General features: G+C 33.0%; 1 protein-coding gene across 2 annotated transcripts in view; it reads left to right on the top strand.

Annotated features, from left to right (window-relative positions):
- LOC109534014 (probable serine/threonine-protein kinase ndrD) overlaps nt 1–21,494 on the top strand; it is a 75,020-nt gene that overhangs the window by 36,834 nt on the left and 16,692 nt on the right. Inside the window, exons 3-8 of one of the 2 annotated variants that reach the window (XM_048664842.1) lie at nt 1,767–2,059; nt 2,572–2,727; nt 5,758–6,092; nt 10,954–11,826; nt 17,419–17,606; nt 18,480–18,643. In XM_048664842.1, the coding sequence (XP_048520799.1) occupies nt 1,767–2,059; nt 2,572–2,727; nt 5,758–6,092; nt 10,954–11,826; nt 17,419–17,606; nt 18,480–18,643 (2,009 nt within the window). Of the gene's footprint in view, nt 1–1,766; nt 2,060–2,559; nt 2,728–5,757; nt 6,093–10,953; nt 11,827–17,418; nt 17,607–18,479; nt 18,644–21,494 lie in introns of both variants that reach the window. The other variant, XM_019899556.2, reaches the window with a different exon arrangement.

Below are 21,494 nucleotides of genomic sequence, written 5' to 3'. Positions count from 1 at the left end.
AGCGTAGTTGTCTCACAAGCAAATTTTCGGATAAAATATTCGAATATTTGGATGACTTAACAAGTGTCGGAAATTGTTTTTATGATATAGTTTTCATGTGTGATGATTTCGTGCTGATTTTTTAAAATTTTGTATCATGCGTAGGAAACATTGTCAGTGCTTCAATTTGTGCCAATATTGCACTCTTTTTAGGATTTGCGAAATTCGGGTTTTAACAGAACCGATACCGAAGCGAAATTCAAGAGAAATTAAGATAATTAATTAAATTACGAATGCATCAGTGGATAAGTATTGTGAGCACGAACTTGGATTCCGAAGTCTGCCATCTTTAATGAGGTTAAATTTAAGTGTTATTCAAGGTGTTGGTCAGTAGACGCGATGAGTTACAATGTATTAACGCACAGAACGGCATTAACTCAAAAGCGCCACTCAACACAGTGTTACTCATGCCTAGAACGGTTATGTACTCATAACCATTATTTATTACCTTAACTTTACTAAACCAGTTATGCAATTGCCCTGTAGTTTTAATCTCTATAAGCAACATGACGGGAATATGAAACATTTCGGCGACTTTTACCTAACTTAAAAGTGAAGGAAATATTTGAATTCAATCAGCTTACTAAAACACTTTAAACTTTAACTGAATTATATGACTCTTGTGATTTATAGAATGATTTCTTCTTGTATTTGTTAATTATTATTCTTTCGGGGATCAATTTCATGGTGCTGTTAAGGACTCTGAAAGCCCTTTGTTATCACTTTAGGTCCAACATACATATAGTATTTATGTTAAAGTCTGGTTATTTCCAAATTGGACTAACAGCTTACAATTATAATATTACGTTTTAATCTTGTTTGAATGTGGGACTGCCATATTTATTTCTGTAGATCAAACCACAATGCTTCATCCAACTTGAAAACGATTGGAACTGGTCCAAACTATTTTCAATAGGCACATTGTAAATTTAGCAGTGAATTTAATTTTATCACCTTTTGGATTAACATGATATTGAATTCCTTGCTCAATCATTGATCCATTCAATTTACTGGAATTGCCTTTTATTTCCACACCGGTCAATTTATTTTTCGTTTAATAATTTCTTTCAGTACTCAATTCAACACTGTTTCTAAATGTTAAATAACTTTACCTGCATTGAACTGTAATTTCGTTTCAATTTTACCTCATCAATCAAATTTACGGTCTGTAACCAGGGTTGAAGAATATGTGGTTTTTAAATCGCTTATATTGTATTACCCCGGTAAATAATATCGCACACTTTGTTATTTTGATTGCATCATAGTGTTTTTATACAATTCAAAGCATGGTAGGTGAAATTTAATGTTTTGTCACGTCTGTATACGTCGTTTCTGGACGTCATTTTGTGACGCTACCAAATTGGTGACTCCGATCTATTTTACCACGTCCTTTTCACGTTGAATGATGGCTGGTGGGCGTGGCACGTTCTTAAATCAATATTGATCGTAGTATAAAACAGCATATTTAATCATATTTAGACTCTGACGTTCAGTGACATGTTTCCTCACTTAAAAGTGAGTTTGCAACATGTAACTCCATGGGGTTCTAATAGACCGACAAATTTGTGTTCACTAAATATCTTAGCGAAAAGCACAACAGTTTTAATTTATGATAAAGTTTAGTTACTCTGATTATTCAGTCATAAATGCGTGAAATAAGAACCAGTCTTCTGGCTGTGTCAGAAGCAAAGCAAAATAAGTAAATTAGTAAATATTGTTTGTTCCAGGAACCTATCAGGGACAATGGATGCGCGGCATGCGGCACGGTTACGGAGTCCGAACGAGCGCCCCTTTCGGCAAAGCATCGAAATATCGGGGTCAGAAGGCGCTGCGCGGGTCGCTATCGTCGCTGCGCAGCAGTGAACCAGGCGCAACACCCCTGGATGCCGCAGAGAAGAGAGACCGACGCGTGGACGATTCCAGGGGAGGCTTCGTATTGCAGAGCAAAAGTACCGAGCCTACTTCAACCAGTAGACGGAGATCGTTGGGGTCAGGAAACATTAAAAAAAACATTTTTAAAGTGAGGTTCTTGGTTACGTTTTGTGTGTTGAAATTGACTACAACAATTCCGTTTTTTGGTTTGGGTTTGATTTTTGTGTTAGTATGGTGGTATTCTTCCTACTTCAGATGAGACACAGCAGACCTTTAAGAACATTCAAATTTCAATTCGAGGGTTTGTTTTTTGAGTTGCCTCACTCTTATAGATAGAGATACGTTAATCTCGGACATTACATTGGCTACAAATCATGGATAATAATTGCCACACAAAAAGCAAAGACCAGGAAGAAATGAAAAATACTAGAATGCGATAAGTTATATGATGTTTTAGTAGACTTTCGCAACTTTGTCCAACAAATAATCAACAACTTCATTTAATTTTCACAAAATATTCATTATCCGGTCGAATACCTATGGACAAGGGTCTGCTGTTTTAACCATGCTTTGAATATGACGTGTGATCACATTAAAGTCGATTCGATCACTCTATGGTGATGACCTGTAAAATCTGACCATTTTCAGGGTATTCTTAAGAAAGGTGCCAGTACGGGGGAGTTAGATAGGAGAACTGGGTCAGGAAGTATCCGAAGTAATGCTTCGTCTGTATCCTACATCAGCACTGATTCAGCCGGATCTGTGATGACCAATGCTTCGATGCCGTCAGATTCCAATGCCAGTTTTGTGATAGATGTAAGTTGCAAATTATACAATTACCTTTTCAATTTTTTGTTAACTCTTACTGATTGTATTCTGTTGTACTACTCGTCTCAATCACTTCAATTAGTAAAAATTAGTAGAATAATAATAATGTAATGAAATGTTACAAAAAACAAATGAATAAATACTAAAGTCTTAACAGATTTGGAGACCATCGCACAAATTATTTAAAAACCAACGCACATTTAAGCCACCCAAAACGAAAGAAAACGCGTAAAAATGTTGTCTATTGCGCACTTGGGAGAACATTTTGCGCCAATCTTTTCAACTTCGCAATAGATATTGGGCAATATTTGCTACACATGAAAACTGTGCCTAACTGTTGGAGTTAGTGTGGCTAGAAATGGTGAAAAGAAATATAACTTTTCCTCAAGTCTTCAGATCATCTGATAGACTTTCGCGTCGTTTTCTTTAAAAAATGATCGAATAATACGTATTAAACTGTAATCAAAGATTTGATTGACCGCAACGAGAAATAATGGTGATTCTGCTTAAGTTAGTGCAGCTCTGTTAAATTCAATGTAAAATAGACTCCTGTCAAAAGCAGTTAATTTTTTCTTATTCCAAAAATTATCAGTCCGCTTGAACAACTTTTTTTTAATTTTCATTAATAAAATATACTTTTTCAAAGACCTCGCTATATTTTTTTTGGGCCTTTGGAATTGAATTGGATTGTTTGAACTATTGAAAGTATTTTTATTATTTATTACTAAGTCTTTTTAGGTAATTGAAACGATATTATACTTACTATCAGTAATTAAAATTGATAATTGAAAACAGTAGCAACAGTTTGCAAACTTTTAGAACCTCTTTCCTCTAAAATTTGTTTTCAAATTATTTACTTTTCAATTTGAACCTGATGAAATATGGAAAATTACCGAAATGCCACATACTCTTAAACTCTTTATAAAATCACTTTTTTCTTAAAAATTAAGTTTGAAAGTGATTTTTTGGCTTCTGTTTTGCAGTAGTATTGTTTCGTAGACTCAAACATTATTTTACAGTTATTTCCATATTCTTCAAATTTATTTTACAAAGTACATTAAATAGAACCGACGATGTGACTTTACGCTAGCTTATTATTCTGGATGTTTCGTAAGGAAAATCTTCGAAACAACTAAGCATACAAATTTAAGGAATAAAAATCACTACAAAATTGTTTTTTATACATCCTGAAGATTCATTTTTTCAGACTCTTTCAAGACTTTCCAAGTAAATTTGAAATACAAAACTTTATAACAATTTATATTAGGGGTTTGCAATATTGTTGCAACAAAAATAGCTCATAGATAATAGCTTAAAGCTAGAAATCTGTGTTAATCTAGAATTACAGTGTTTTTATCTCGACAGCAGTAAGAAATATGGAAAAACACAAGATAAAACGTTTTTATAGCGACACAAGGCATTACCACCCTTAAAAAATGGCACCACAGTTAAATTTGTTCATACTCTAAAGCTTAATTTTGACCGTATCCGTACGATAACATAATTTAATAATCCACTTTTGTAAGAAAAAATTTACCAAGAATTATTAAGAAGAAATTTAATTTAGAAATTCTTTTTCGGTTTGTGCGTGTTTTTGCAAAAAATAATTGTTCAGATAAAGTTTCTACGGGGTTGCAAATGCTCGCAGTTGGACAAAATATTATTTTTTTTAATTGAACAGCACAAGCTTTAAGATTGAAATAGACTGACCATCTCGTTCATTTGCAGAGTGGTCGCAAATTATCTATTTGAGTATCTAGCACTGATACATATTTTCTACTGAATAGATTTTCAAAACCTAGGGTTCATGTTGAAGTTACTGTTACACTTGCAAAAAAATTTAATACACCGGTTACATAAATTAACGAAACAATTGAAAATAAACTTCACTTCAGTTGAAAGTTTTAAGAGTCAAGGGCAGAAAAGTTATCGCTGCAACACCCAAAAGTTGATTTTTTAAGACCATCCTGTAAATACGACAGAACGTTAAAATTAAAAAACCGTTCCGAGCTATTTGGTTTATTTTTAAACTTTTGGCGTTGAAATCCAAAAAATCCCTTTTTGTCCAACTAGGAGCATTCCGAACTTTCCAATTTTGGATTTTTTTATTTGCCACCCTGTCGAAAATTAATCTGAGGTGCTCCGTTTTGACCAAAATATTGACGAACAAAAAACAAATGGGGCTAGATAATGCTTGAAACGGAAACAAAATCTGTTGAAATAATCAGAATTTATCTACTTCTAAAGTTAAGGAAAATTTGGCATTTTTACGTTCATTTTTCCGTTTTTTTTTTATAAGAAAAGTTTCCCACATAGCCAATTTTTCGACCTTTAAACAAGTTTTTCAACGTTTGGCTCAACTAATAGTTTTTCAAACGACCATTGGTGCCTTTGAAAATATTGCTCAATGGCAAAGCTGAAATTGCATCTTTGAATGCTGTACTGTATTCAAACAATAAATTGAAATTTTTCTGTAAACCTTTTATCTGTTCTCTCCCAGTAAAACCCAGTATTTCCTTCAAAGAAACCAACTTAATTTCGATTTGTATTTATAAAATATTTTGTTTCACCGCAATCGATACTTATTTTTAAGTCACTAGGAATTATGTGTTAATTAATAATTTTCCAACATTTCCAACAAATGACTAGTGGACGCTTTTAATGAAACATCCAATATAAGTGAAAATATTGATTAATGAAAGGTTTTCGAATTGCTTCCGCAACAATAAAACTGACATCATATCGATGAAATTAATAATTTTTCGCTCGAATCTTTAAAAAGGAATTTTTAGTTAGTTCCATACTTTTTCTATACACTTGCACGCTCGCTAGCACACCTCAAGTACAATTGCGTTCGTAATAAAATAATTGTCAGAAATGGAAAGGTTCAATGTGGATATGCTTATTTCTCTGTAGTATAATCACGAATAAACCGGTCAGAACCATCACTCAATCAACAAAAAAAAATAAATAAAAATTTAAACAGACATTCTTAAAAATTACCCTCTTAAATTTTAGGATGAACATATGGATCCAAATATAACCGAAACCTACATGGGTGAATGGAGTAATGACAAACGGTCTGGATACGGAATCAGTGAGAGGTCGGACGGCTTGAAGTATGAGGGCGAATGGTATGCAAATAAGAAGTATGGATATGGTGTAACTACGTTTAGTAATGGCGAAAAGGAAGAAGGAAAATACAAAAACAACGTTCTTATAACTAGTCAAAAGAAAAAGAAACTTTTCTTAATGAGAAGTGCAAAGTTCCGGGAGAGGATAGATGCTGCTGTTAACGCTGCACAGAGAGCTTCTAAGATTGCCCTTCAAAAAGCTGACATTGCCATTTCTAGGTAAGGCCTGTTTCACTTCACTTTGTTTTTTATATTTTTCATTTATATATTTCCCTCTACTTTATACGAAATTAGCTAGATGGGATTGGATCATTTAATATTCTTTTGAACTTATAAAAAATCTTATTTTAATGACAGAATATGGTACGTGAAAACTGTACATATTTTTGGTCATCTACCGGATGATATACTTGAATACGGTGGTCGATCTTCTCGTAAAGCAAGATGACTAAAATGGCTCATCGCTAAGTTCTAAGGTTTTTTAAAATGTATGATACGAAAATGAAGATCAAACGGTTTTGATCAATTTTTTGTTCAAAAATTTAATTTTTCCTAGAATACAAAAAATTAGATAGCACATGATGCACCTACATCTAGAAAATTTGAGAATTTGTTTGTATTCAAGTGTCGCATTCTACTGAGGTAAAGTAAAATGCATTCATGTTTTTTTTTACAACACATGCTTAAAATACGCTCAGTGTGAATAATTTGCGTCTAAAAATGGCACATTTAAGTGAAATTAGAATCGAAAATTTTAGTAACCATTGGCTATGATGATATAATAAATGGACAAACCGAGATTCTATCTCTAAATCAACCGTTCCACTAACCATGCAGCGAATTACAAGATAGAATCAGGCATAAAATATTCAGTATTCCCCCCAATACCCTCTTGAATAATTTACAAAATGTTCAGCGAATTCCCTATTGTCGGTTGGGAAATGGAGAACACTTATCTATCATAGAGCCACTAGATATATCACGAGCACCTTATCTATAGAGTTTTATTTTTCTCTGTCTTGCAAATTAGATCAATAGTTTTATGCTTTATTCTTTGTTCTGAAGGGACAGCAACAATTTAGCTTAATATACAGGATGTCCCGTAAGCAGATGATCAAAAGAATACTTCGATCTTCTTTGCATCAAAAGAAGACAGTTGCAGTTAATGTCTAACATTGTTAAGTGGCCAGAAAACAGACATATTTTTTTGCGCAAAAACTATGAATGCTACAAGATTTTACAAATAGCACAGAATTGTGAATAAATGATTAGTATATCGACAAAAAAATGAGTTAATTCCATCCACCAAATAAAAAGTTCTGGTAGTTTTTGTACCACGACACTCAAGAATTCACTGCTTGTCCAAAACGGCTGAATTCGATTGTTTCATGAAAATATGAGTCTTACATAAGAACAAATTCACAGCGAGTTTCACTAAAATACATTGTACCAATCTCCTGATATTTCAAAAAAGATAATTTTTTTCAAGAACTTTGACCATCAATAGCAGAAAAGCCAGACATTTTTTGCTAATAAAAGTTAGGTCAGATCGTCTTCTTTTGATCCAAATAATATCGCAGTACCCTTTTGATCGTGTGCCTATGGGGCACCCTGTATTTTATTTTTACAGCTTTATTTCCCATTTTGGGAAAATTTCTTCAAGTTTTTCGATTCAAGAGGTGCGTGTATAATATAATAATTTTTTAAAGTGTTACGTCCAGGTTTGTGATATGTTTATCGATTTTTTCTAGAATTTCAAGAATTGAGTTATCGATTAATGTACCGTAAATTCTAATGAAAAAACACCAACTTTGTTTTGTGATTGCTTTTTGACGGGTCCGGTACATACTATCAATTTCCAATTTCGCAAAATTTTTTCAAAAAATTACAGCTTTTGTGTTTAACATTTTTTACAACTTCATAAAAATCGACCGTTTTCAGACATCTCAGATACCTTACATGTTAAAAATGTATTGCTCACTCAAAATTCTAAAAACGTTCATTTTGGTAAGGATTTCTAACTCTCACACCGGGAATCTCATGTTCCGAATCAAAAGCTGAAAAACGAACAAATGTTTTTTGCCGGGCGTTTTTGAATAATTCATTGCAAACAAGTACGCATTTTGCGGGAAAATTATTTAATTTGGACATACAAACTTTGAAATCTCATTAGAAATATATGTTTAGTCTCTTCCTTAAAACATCTGCTTATTAAATAACTTAAGGTGTTCTTGATATTCTTGACTCATAAAATTTGGTGTTCTTGACCTAGTAAAGGATTTAGATCTCCTTTCAAGTTTTAGCATGCTCTTCACAAAAACAAGCGAAAGAAAAGTACTCTAATAAAATGTTTTTTTTTTTAATTTTTATAGTGCTATGGACAGGTTATAGACTTCTAATTTTTGGCTATTAATTATGTTTGTAGAAGATTTAGCTTGTGTCAAACATTGAAACATTTTTTTCACTAAAACTTGCCCTCGATATTATGTATATTATACGTGAGATAGCAATCGCCAGCAGTCGGTTTCTAGTCATGTGCCAAATAAATTTACGCCCACCTGCCGTAATAACGACTATAAGGCTACTTATCCTTGAAAATATGGTCTATTTTACATATACATGTGTATGTTTGTATATCAACAGATTATTCACTTGAAATAGGTATTATAAAAATTGACAAATATAAACTGATCACAAAAACAACTTGTGCGTGCATGAGGCATTAAAACGAACAAAAATGTTTAAGAAATGTTTTCAAAAAATGATTAATGAGAAAGTTGCACCAATAATTTAAAAATAATCCAAAACGCTATTGAACTTTTTCACGTTTTTATTTCTGTTGTATTGATATTGCCATATTTTGAATGAAATGAAAAGGAACGGAAAGTGTCACAAAAGTTCAGCAGAATATTTTAGGATTTACGCATAAAGTTGTCTCTAACGAACTCTTTTTTACACAAATTTTTAGAGTAAATGTTGCTCAACGAGCGAGAAATGCTGGTAACTTGCGGAAAAACCGTGGAATGCGAACGAGAAAACCGGGAGAACCAGACGAAATATCTAACAAGCACTTCACTGATTGCAAATCACATCAGTAATAAAAACGTCATTGCGAGAAAATCGGTTGTATCCGTTTCATGTTTAGCCGTATAATTCACTTTACTGAATGCATTTCACAATAGCACAAACATGATGAACATTTATCAACAAGAATTCTCGCTCTTGACGCAGTAACAATCTCTGGAAATGGATTTAGACATTTCAGAAATATAGAGGTGAATTAGCCGGAATAGACCAGTTGCTGAGCCACCAAGGTCAGCAGACCTAAACCCTTGCGGCTTCTTCCTATGGGGCTTTAATAAAGTTTACTTTACAAGTGGAAAGTAAACACATTTAAACATATTCTTCAAATTAGACAAAATCGTGACTTTACTTTGCGAGTTTAAAGTTTTCTGAAAGAGTAGTTTGAAAATGTTGCTGGTTTCAACAACTTTTATACAGGGTGTTTGGTAAGTAGATGCATTTCTACCAGGGGATATTCCGAAAACGCTTAGTTTCCGATCTACAGGGTGACAAAGCTTTAATTAAAAAAATGTTTCTTATTAATATTGCTGAAACGGCTTGGAATATTTAAACAAAATTTTACAGGCTTAGACTCTTAACAACAACACATATTTTGTGATGAAAATTGTATTTCTAGCTTTTCCAGTGGCGGCGCACAGGCACGACTGTAGATAATTTTAAATAAAAAAATGTTACGCCACTGATTTTTTAAGCAATTAACTTGATGATTCTAATTCCTGTTCAATTTGGAAGAGAAAAGGTCACCTTCTACAAGGAATGCATCTACTTACCAAATACCCTGTATACGTGAAAAATTAATCTACTTAGAATGACTCTGTACTTTCAATAAAATATTTAAATTTTGTTGCTTAGGCAGTTAATATAAATAATTTATATGGTGAAGAATGGAACAAAAAAAAATTTTCAACAATATTAAATTCTAATTTTGATTTGCTTCGAAAAATATTTCAATGCTTGTTTTGCAGATTCACAATATCTTTTGGGAGAAATATAAGCTGGAGAAAACACCACCAAGAAAATGATTTGTTTTCAAGAATTAAAAAATTCTGCTCTTAAAGTTTATATGTAATATTTTTACAAAAAACTTTTAAAAGTCTTTTTGCTAAAGATGCGTTTCGAAAATCCGAAAGAAAATACAAACATTTCCAGTGATTATGAATTCTTAAGAATCTCTGAAATCAAATCTAACTAAATAATTAACTTCCAAGTATTTATATTTAAAATTAATTCTGGGCACTTAAGCTAGAATGATTTTGTAATTGAATAGGATAAGGAAAATTTGAACTTGGATGTGAAATCCACATTTGCCATTGGATTAAACAAACAAATAACATATTGGGCTTCATTACAAAATGTTTCAATTTAAAAGAAAAACTGTGGGAAGTGGAAGGTATCGGTGATCGCTCTGTTGCCGTCTTCCGAACAAAACTTCCCAAAAAAAATTGTGCTTTTCCTTTTCTTTAGAAAAAAACTGCAACTTTGCTCAATTTCTTTAATAAAATTTCAATTTAATGCTCAGAATCATTAAAATTATTTTTTTAATCAATTATGTCTATTTTTTCACCATTCCTGTCTGTGCAAAATTTAAATTTTTTAAATTTTATTGATGAATAAAATGTAATTGTATAAATTGTATAAATAATATAATGATTACAATTTTTTAACAACTTTAACAACTCGGTATCTTCAAAGCGGGTAAATTTAAGCATGTAATGATTTTTGTTTAAAATATCGAGGAGAAGTCAATTGTTGACTATCATACAAGGTGTTCCATTTAAGAAAAATAAACTTCGCTTTGTCGTAGCTTTTTGCCTGATCATGGCTGAGGATCCTCTATACTAAATTTTTCTTTATGTAATTATATTTTCGTTTTAGAGAACAGAGATGTAAATAGCTCTCTTAATTTAGGAAATAATCCACCGTTTCCATACATAAAAGAGACCCTGTATATTGTTTATTAATAAACGTCCTATTTAATGTTGCTTTTCTATTCTAGAACTGCGACAGCTCGCGGGAAAGCAGAACAAGCCGATATCGCAGCGGCACAGGCCCGAGAAGATTCGGAAGTAGCAGACACTGTAGCTAGGCAATATGCTCCAGATTTTAAGCAACCCGACTTAGAGCGAATCAAACGACAGATGAAATATCGAGAACCAAATCGAAACTTAGACATTTCCATTGACCAAAAAGAATTAAACGCTACTAACGATTTGAATCAGTTAACTAATCAAATTCCTAATCAGATACCAAACCAAGTAAACAACGAATTATCTAATCAAATATCGAACAAAATGAATAAACCGATGGGCAATCAAATTCCAAATCAATTGCATAACCAGGTACCTAATTCAAATTATGCACAATCAAATACGTATCAACAACAGTCGACTTATCAGCAGCAGAACGTCTATCAACAGCAAACGAATTCATACCAACCCCAACAGAACACGTTCCAGCCTCAATCGAATACTATGCAACAACAACAACAAAATCAATATTCGCAACAGCAAAACTCATACCAGCAGCAAAGTCAAAAATCATTTCATACGACGAATAATAATCCAAATGGGAACAATTCCTATAACCAAACTAACAATCCTGCTTCTTTCGTAAACGAATTCGGGCCTCAGGTTGCAAACAACAATCAGCAGAGTGCTGGAAAGAATTCAGGCGTTGAATTCAACGCTCCAATTAACAACCCTAGGAATTCCTTAACGGGGGAGAATGTCACGAACACAAATTCGATACGAAGAATGTCTCGAAGAGTTTCGGGAGATAGACCGTACTTAGGAAATATTGGACAGCAATCGTCCATAGACCATTTTGACCATTATAAGAGGCCACCAAGCAGAGATTCTAGTGTAGATCGGTGAGTTTTTTCATAGATATAAGTGATACCGGTTATCCTGCTCGAACTAGTACTAAACACATTTATTTTTATATCAGCATTTATGACTTTTAATTAAATGCAGAGAGTGTTAAGGCTATTTAGAGAAGTTCGTCGTAATTGGACATATTACAAGTCCTCGGAAATGCCCGCTTCAAAAACGATTTTTATTCAGGCGTACAAATTTTAACGTTGCTGAAGCCTAGGATTAACAGAAAATGAGAACAAACGCATTTCGGAATGAATGTCTAGGAATAAGATAAGCCGAATGTTGGTAAGATAGTGCTGCTGAGATTGAGGCTTTCATTGATACTGTGTGTTTTACTTTACCAATATAATTACAAGGAAATATGAGAATTAAACAATTAAAAGGTTAAAGAAAAAGTATTGAAGTAATCATTATTCGAATGATTTTCGATGGCCCGCTTCGAGAACTTTCCATATTTAGTTTCGTATAGAAAATCTAAAACTTTAAATATTAATCAAGAATATAACAAATTTTTAAGTGCTCTTCAAGTTTAACACTTGTCTAAAAAACGTTTAAACTATGTGGACCCTCAGTTAAACCTTCTCGATAGAACGCTTTGGAAACTTCATGTCTCAAATTAAACATACTAAAATATATCAACAACACCTGGAATGCGAAAATAAGTGCGCTACCATTTTCAAAAACCGCTCTATAAAATCCGCATAAACGCAAAATGTAAATCAACTCCATAAAATTATCAAATCTGCACATGCGAGCAGCCTAAATGCTATCAACGGAAAACTACAACCCTGGTTGCCATCTACTTCTACAAAATAAAATGCTGTCCGGATCCAGACCGCTAAAACTCGATTCTTTCTCAAAAAAGTCGACGCAATTGAGTGACTCAAATTTAGAAGAACAGTCGTAAATCTGGATATAATCTTGATCTGGACCATATACAGCCTGAAGAGCGCTGGACAGCAAAAAACCGAAATAGTTGAACAGGTCCTGGCCGCTGAAAATCCCTAGCATGAATTGTTTGGCAAAAATAATTTGTTTAGAGTGTGAAATTTGGAAAAACAGCACGAAATCTAAACTATTAGGCCAGGACCACTTGTAACCTTTTAAGGCGCTATATCCGCTCAATCTCCACAAAATATTAAATAAAATTCACATACCTTTAGGCACTTTAGTCCGGATTCTGGGGTATTATTAACTTTAAAAGCAGCAAAAATTTACAGCAGAAAATTTTTAATAATTGATATACTTGCATCAACGATAATTAATAGTTTATTCTCAGCAGAACACCGTTAATTTACGTGGCATATACCTGAGCATTTAATGTAGGAAAACGAAGCAAAAAAGTTGAAACTTGTAAGTCTGAGCAATCCGCATTGAGAATACAACAATCATTTAGATTTGAGTGCAATTGATAACATAAAAACACCAATAATTGATACAATATACGTTACACGAGAACGACATTTATTTTGCATTTAAACTGTAAATGTGTATGTATCTATAGAGAACATCGAGTTAATGTCCAAAGTCTACTTTAAATTGATTTTCCAAAAAGCAAAAAAAAAAAATTTTAACCCCAATACAGAATCTAGAAACTCCCTCGTCGTTCCACGTCGAATAAATATGACACGCAATAATATCATGAAATACAAGTCAACAATATGGGACTAAAAGATCTACATCTACTGGCAACCAGCGGAAAAGTAATGCCAAACTTACCGAAAGTTGCATCATGCCACCTGGAAAGAAGGAAGAAAATCTGTTTAGTGCTGCGGAAAACCTGTTTAGTAATTTCATTGAAAATTAGCAAAACAAAGAAAGAGTAATGTGAAGAATGCATAAAACTTCAGTTGCTTTGCGAAAAACGAAAATCAGTTCAAACTAAAAGATTTATAGATAGAAAATTATTCTCACCAACTTTCTGCAAGCTGGCGCCCCATCCTCCATTTTTCGCCCATGATGTTGAAAACGTCCACACGACACTTAAACATGATGAAAATCGACTACGAATTGAAAATTTTAACCCTGCAGTTAGCAGGCACAATAAATAACCGGACTTGCCTTAAAGGCCAGAATGATTCTATACTTCCCATCTAGGGACGCGATTCACACGACACAAAAACACGCGATTTATTCCAAAGCTGTAAGAAAATTGTATCAGTAAATAAAGGCATTAAAAACGTAACTTAATGAACCTGAAAAAATAGTATGTTAACGACATAAGAAACGGATTTAATACGGTTTGAATAGTTCAAGGTGGAAGCAAAAACTTTCACTTACTCATAACGTACTAAGAAAAGAGAGTATTGTATTAATGAAATAAATAAATATCCTGAAACATGAACGGTTCAAAGCTATAAAGAAAAGCTGTTATTAGTAGATAGAAACATTTTGAAAAGTTAACTGTTTGATCAGAAAAAAATTGTATGATAGCAAAATAAGTACCTAAATGATATAATAAAATATTAACAGTTGAAAGCATTCAAGCAAATAGTAAAATACATCAACAAAGAACCTGGGGTACGAAAATAAGTGCCCTAAGATTTTTTTTAAAACCGCTATATAAAATCCGCAAAAAAGCAAAATGGAATTCGCTTCATAAAATTTACAAATCTGCACATGTTACAACCCTGTTTGCCATCTATTTCTACAACTACAAAATAAAATTCTGTGCGGATCCAAACTGCTAAAATTGTCTAAAACCCCGAATTCTTCTCTAACAAATGAAAACCATTAGACGTATCAAATTTAGAAGAACATAGAGAATAGCCCGACGGATCCGAGCCGCTCAAAATTCCTAGCACAAATCGTTTGGAAAAAATAATTTATTTACAGAGTGAAATTTGGAAAAAGCGCGATATCTAAATTATTAGACCAGGACCACTTGTGACCTTTTAAGGCGCTATTCATTAGACCGCCACAAAGTAATAAACAAGATTTGCGTAAGATTAGACACTTTAGTATGGATTCTGGGACTTTATAAAGTTTAAAAACAGAAAAAATAAAAATTAACAACAGAAAAACACTAACAAAATAGATAATTAAAATTGTATTCGCAGCAGAATACTACTATTTTACGTGACATATTGAACATCGAACATCGAAACCGTTGGATATGAACATCGAAACCGTTGGAAAACGGAGCAAAAAAGTTAAATTTTGTAAATCTGAGCAATACCCATTAAGTATAGAAGAACCCTTTAGTTTCGAATGTAATTGATAACAACAATAATTGAAAAAAATATATATCGCTATCATAGTTCAGAACATTTATTTGGCATTTAACCTGTAAAACTTCATATAAAAAACCATAGCAAACAAGTGCGAGTTATTGCTCAAAATCTGACATTAAATTAGTTTTAAAAAATAAAATCAAAAATTTCAAAAACCCAATACAGAATTCAAATTCAACAATATAATAAAATACAAGTCAATAATATGAGACTAAAAAAGTTCTACAACTATATGGCAACCAGGGGAAAAGTAATGCCAAACTTACCGAAAGCTGCATCGTGCCACCTGGAAAGAAAAAAATGTGTTTAGTAGAGCAAAAAATCTGTTCATAGCCATGTTATTAAAAATCAGCAGAACAAAGAGAAAAGAAATGTAAAGAATCCATAGAACTTTAATTGCGTTTCGAAAAACTAAACTCAGTTCAAACTAAAGAATCTATAGATAGAAATCATTCTTACCAGATTTCCGCAAGCTGGCGCCAATTTCACTTCCTCTATTTTATATCATCCTCAAAAAGCCCAAACTACACTTGATCACACAATGAAAATGCATTTCGAATTATAAACTTTCCTTAATTCACAATGATTCTATATTTTCCATCTAAGTACGCAATTCACACGACACAAAGGACTGCCGGCCAATTTCGTCCATTGCCAGTAAAAACTGAAAATGCAGACACTTTTTGTAAAAAACTCATGTGATATCGAAATTTTGCCGCAGTCCGTAGGAACCGCACTCCGGAGCCAACATGATGCGATAACCATTTACTTGATCGCCCTTTGTATGAGTCATTGAATTGTTTACTTTGCAGTTCGATTTCACTTTTTTACTATTGACAATTTGGTAGAAAATACCTTTTCACACGGCAATATTCACAAAGACAAGTTTCACGTTCAATCTCGTTTGGAAAATAACGTAAATAAACCCCCTTTCTCAGCAAAAGATAAACAAATCCGGCGCATTACACTTTTTTATACTAAATTAAATGCCCGCTATGGAAGCAGTCATTTTATTAATTTTTTTATGAAGTTTTGAGCAATAACAACACCGGAATAGTTAACTTGATTTGATATGAGCTCACAGATCAGTTTTCTCTCGCATTTCCATGAAATTCGGAGCCTCATTCCAGCCAAGTACAGAGATTAGTTGACTAATCAATACTAATCTCTGCCAAGTATTACTCATCAAGGCTTTTTGGTGGCATCATCAACAGCGACGAAATCATAACTTGATTTCGACAATATTTTTCCGTTTAGTCTTTTGCTCGATTTTCAACTTTAAATACTGGATATATTGGGTATAGAGTATAGTCCGCTGAATTGGAAGATCCAGATTCAAGCCCTATGCTGATTTGTAAATGCTTTCTTTTGCTCGCAGCATCAAAACGACGAAAAACTTAACTGGGTTTTGTTTGGCACGCGGTAACAATCGATTCTCTTGCTATTTCTTATACAGAGTGGTGCTCAACCAATCTGACAAAATCCACTGACGGAGTTTAGATCAAAATATTGAGTTTTATGCGAATTTGTCTTATCTAAAAGTTAATAGTTTTCGAGATACAGGGTGACAAGTGTAAATAAAATTTTCGTTAATTTTTAATAGATTCTTACTATGACTTCTATGACTATAAAAATTTGTGTTTGGGAGTTTTCAGATCGAGAAATTTACATTTCCTATTACCTAGCTTGTGGGTCCTAGAGGGCATTAGTTGCAATAGTCTGGGACCATTTAAAACATCACAATTTTTTTGGGTTTTAAAATATCGCTGTTTTGTTGGCCTTCTTTCGCTCTACGATATATTCTAAAAAAAAATGTTTTTTCTTTTTTTGTTCTTCAGATATAGGCATCCATTATAATGTTTCAATTTGTCACCCAGTACAATTATTCATACTGCAGCACATAACACACCAATAATTGACCGAATGACTGCCTCAAAAATATGTTGCATATAACGCATAAAAAATAGATATACCAAACTTTTGCGAACGGTTCAATGATTACGCCCTGAATAATTCGTTAACCGGTCGTTGAAAGAACTATCAATAATGAACCGTAAAATGTGTCCCAATCAGTCAAAAATTAATATAAAATTAGCTGAACTTTATTTTTCTAAGATGCAGTGGTTACCCCGCTTATATCGCGTGTCTGAACTGCATTTGATAGTGGTATATTTAACAGGTTAGAAAAAAAATTATTAAAACCACCAAAAGTAACCGGGAAAGTAATAAAAGTTATTTTTCAGTTCAGTTATGCAGTCTATATGTTACCGAGAAACATACATTTAATGAGTTTTTATGCGACGATTTTGATTGTTCAAAAATACAGGCTAACCGAAGTCGTTATTATTTTAGGTATTCTAGGGCAACAGGTAGATTAAGTAACTCCTTGGCGGGATCCAGACAACCTTCTGTAGATAGAAACTCAGCGACGAGACTTGAAACTCCCGACAGAACACTTAGAGCACCTTCGACTGCAAGAGGCTCTACCCCAGTGGCGTCAGGATTAAATTCTGGAATTAAGAATGGATCAGTACCCACTGGTAGGTATTTATCCCTATATGGTTGATTTTTAGTTCGAGGTATTTATAAATAAATGACAATGTATATAGAATTGCACCAAGTTGGGATGATATAAAGAACTTTTAAAAGTGAAAGAAGAGCACGGTGTTTACATCTTTTACAAAAGCACGGTTACTTTTTTTGGCGGTTATTTTGTTTATTATAGGTATCAATATAATATGATATTAAAGTATAGATTTTCTATTATTTGATTTCTAATTTAATGTATCTCTCCTCAATAATTATTTCTTATAACTTTTCATGCAGTCAAAAATTATTTCCGTTCGGTGATCCGTATTCTTCACTTGTTTATCTTGATATTTTTCCTTTTTTTTCGATATAACTATTTAGTCATGCACATTGATTTATGTAATTTCTTACGTAATAATTAATTTTTATTCTTTTTTTCATTGATTTATACTTAATAAAAATGTATTAGCGTATTAGACCACAGTCACCTTAGGTTGATTAGTAATTTTCCAAATATCGGCAACTAAAACTTCTTCTACAGTGCGATGGTATCTCTTACAAAGAGCTAGACATTATTAACTATTTTTTTAATATGAAATGTTCCTACCACATTATAGAACTATGTGGTCAAGCTATTCAAGTTTTCCATTAAAACATCGCTGTATAAATCAGATTCACACACTGTAGTAAATAGTAATCGACTAAAAACTGCTTGTAAAATAGTAAATTATCCAAATTAATAATTTGCTAGTAGTTAGAGCGTTTGGTACAAAATTACACATACCGAGTAACAGCAAAATTTTTGACGTGTTATTTTAATTAATGAGGAACTATATACTTTGAGTAATATTTTGATTTTGCAAAATATTTATTGCTGGTTTCAGGTCAAGGAACTTCACCAACGATCCACAATAATAGTACACCACCATTCGAAGACGTAATTCTCCGAAAAAGAGGTCTTGGTCAAGACATCGTTCCTTCACCGAATCAGCCAAAGCGGACCGAAAGTCTGTTCATTCCAGGACAACCAAATGCCCAAACGGCTAAGGTAAATTAAACTCGGAATTTGCTAAATAATGCTAATTTATGCGACTTGGTTAAATATTAAGTTCAGTAGCCTGTAAACTATTTTGCTATTAACTTTTTACATCATTATTAATACCTACGAACTTTGTTGAAATACTTTATAAGTCTGTATCGTCTTGAAATACCTATTCATACTCTCTGCATATTTTCACTTTATTTCAAAATAAAGGAATTTCATTCATGTGCCTATTCCTATGAATACTAGAACATAGTAGCTAATTTTTAAAACATTTAGAACAATCAAAAGAGATATACCTCCGATGCCATTCTTTGAAACTAGTAGATTTTTTGGGTTTTTAATCCGTCGTCTCACTCTGTGATCATCAGAATAGTGTAAACGTTCAAGCAAGCCATCTCTGAAGATGCAAGCCACTCGTGCTTGCGAAACGTCAGGAAGAAATTCAATTTTACGACGGCCTAAAAACCCGAAAATCTCACTAGCATCCTATATTCCACACTTTCTACCTACTGAAGCCTTAAGTTAACGCAATGTTTGTTAAACAAACTGGGCATTTCATAACTCCCGAATGAAAGTGATTTTTTGAGAAAAACAATACGAAAACAGTTGTTTTTGGTAGATATGGCTTAACACAGAATTATATTTTATAAATTTGTATTTGGCAAAGGAAAGCGAAAACATAGTCATTTTAATACCTAAAAATTAAGCTATGTTGGGTCTTCTGAAAGTCTGACAAATACATCATTACATAATTCGAAATATAAAAATTGGAAACATGTAAAATTTATTAATTAAAAACTGTTAATACAACAATTTTGTCTAGAATTATCCGTCTGTTGACAATTCCTTCTATTCTTAAATGGCTTACACTGTATATATTTCTTTAAAAAAAGTAACGAATCTTACTTTATTGTGATGGTTACAAGATATTAAGGGTTATTCAAGCATTCGATACTGAAAATTGCGACCAAACTGTGTGATATTAAAAAAATGTTATTTTGTGAATGGATGTGATTTAAAATATGCAATATGGTTGAAATGATGAAACTAACATTTTTCGAATGCGATAATAACATTTGTAAGTATTGCTATACTCGCGAGTTTTCTGACGCTAATATAATTCTAACTTTATGGTTTTTGAGATACTTTCAAGATATTTTCAAAATAACTTCGCATATGTTGCGTTCTTAAATTTTCAACATCTGTTTTATGTAGTTTTTAATTTTGAAGTGGAATTTTATTCTGGACTTTGTTCATGTTCTGGGAATTGTTTAACATTTTCAAGCCTGCATAGAGATGCATGCTGCAAAACAAATATTCACAAATAATAACAATTTGCAAACGGTAATTACATATAGTCGGGGCGCGTGGTTTAATAGTTTGGGATGCACAATCTTTAAAAAGTTTGTTCTAATCACGACTTTTGTTCTTAGTAACATTCAAAATTACTAAATTGGACTTTGGAACGCCTACAATTTAGAGTTTTATTTTTTCTTCTTAAATTAGAGAAGAACATTGATGAGTTTTTAAATATTACACTTTAGAAATTTCCTAATCCAATCTCGTAATTCACTAAATGAAAATATCAAGTACAGTGACCGACTGACTAAACTAACCGACATCAATATAAAACAAAGGCCGTGCACGTACTAACTGTGTAAATTGCCCAGCTGAAAAAAATCAGCTTCTCAGGATACTTGCGGGTGAACAAAATGTGTCACCAAAACGGTTTACACATTAAATTTACTCTACAAATGTGATCGAATCGGCACGTAAAAAATCGAAACCAACCTTCCACCGAATGACTTGAAAAACATACAGATCATCCGAACAAAGCAATCTTCCAACGACTTCACGTTTCACTCAATTTACACAATACGGAGTTATTGAAGATGAGGAGCAAGAAAATGCAAAATTTGCTAATTCCAAAAATTTCAAATCACAACAAACCCAAGCAAGTGTCTCAGAAATTCTGCAATAACAGCGCCGCTATTTGTTTGAAAAATTCAACCTTGGCCGGGATAGAAGTGAGCAGTCAATAGTTAATTGACCATTTATCCTATGAAGATACGAACGTATATGGTATTATGCTATTTCAACGATTCCAGGATGCAGAAAAATAAATATTGTTTGTAATACCCAAACGTGTTAATCACTTTTCACCAGCAGAGCTAGACGAAGAAACTGACAAAATCCTAAAATACGTTGGAAAGACGGTATCAACATTAACGACGGCTTTGTTCTACAGTAGTCTGCTTGAAAAGCAACTGATCTTTCATGATTATTCGTTATTTTAAGCAGTAAAAGACCGATGCCGTCCTGGCCAACAGAACCCTCTTGCCAGGGCACCAATTCGGTTTCCATCAACATCACTCCACAATTGAACAGACGCATCGGGATGTGAACAAAATAACTTAAACGTTAGAAACGAAAACGTTTTGATTCGGTTTGTTTTTGGACATTAGCCAGGCATTTAACAAGATTTGGCATAGGTACTGGATTTCCCCTCCAAAAAAAAATAAAAAATTACCCGAGCGCATACATTACAAGCGCACTCTCTGGGTTAAAGCTGAAGAAGCATAATTTCTTTTTTTTAAATATCAAGTCGAGAATTATGATAGCCACAAGAACCTAAATTCATCATCACCATCATTTAGAACCCAAATTCATCACATTATACAGGGTTATTCACGCTATACGGCTCGGACGTTTACGGCTAGCCCGTTTGTTTTTTGCAAAGTACTATTTGATTAATCCAGAGACGCCTATCGGGTGCACATTTTAAAAATATTTTTGTAATGTACAGAGTGTCCCAAAAGCCCTAAAAGTATCAAAGTTGTGTTTTTCTAAATGA

This window comes from Dendroctonus ponderosae, unplaced genomic scaffold, assembly GCF_020466585.1.
Source record: "Dendroctonus ponderosae isolate FM_Combo_2020 unplaced genomic scaffold, Dpon_F_20191213v2 Dpon_F_20191213_3, whole genome shotgun sequence".
In the NCBI taxonomy this organism is placed as follows: Eukaryota; Metazoa; Arthropoda; class Insecta; order Coleoptera; family Curculionidae; genus Dendroctonus; species Dendroctonus ponderosae.
This window is presented reverse-complemented; position numbering and strand designations above follow the sequence as displayed.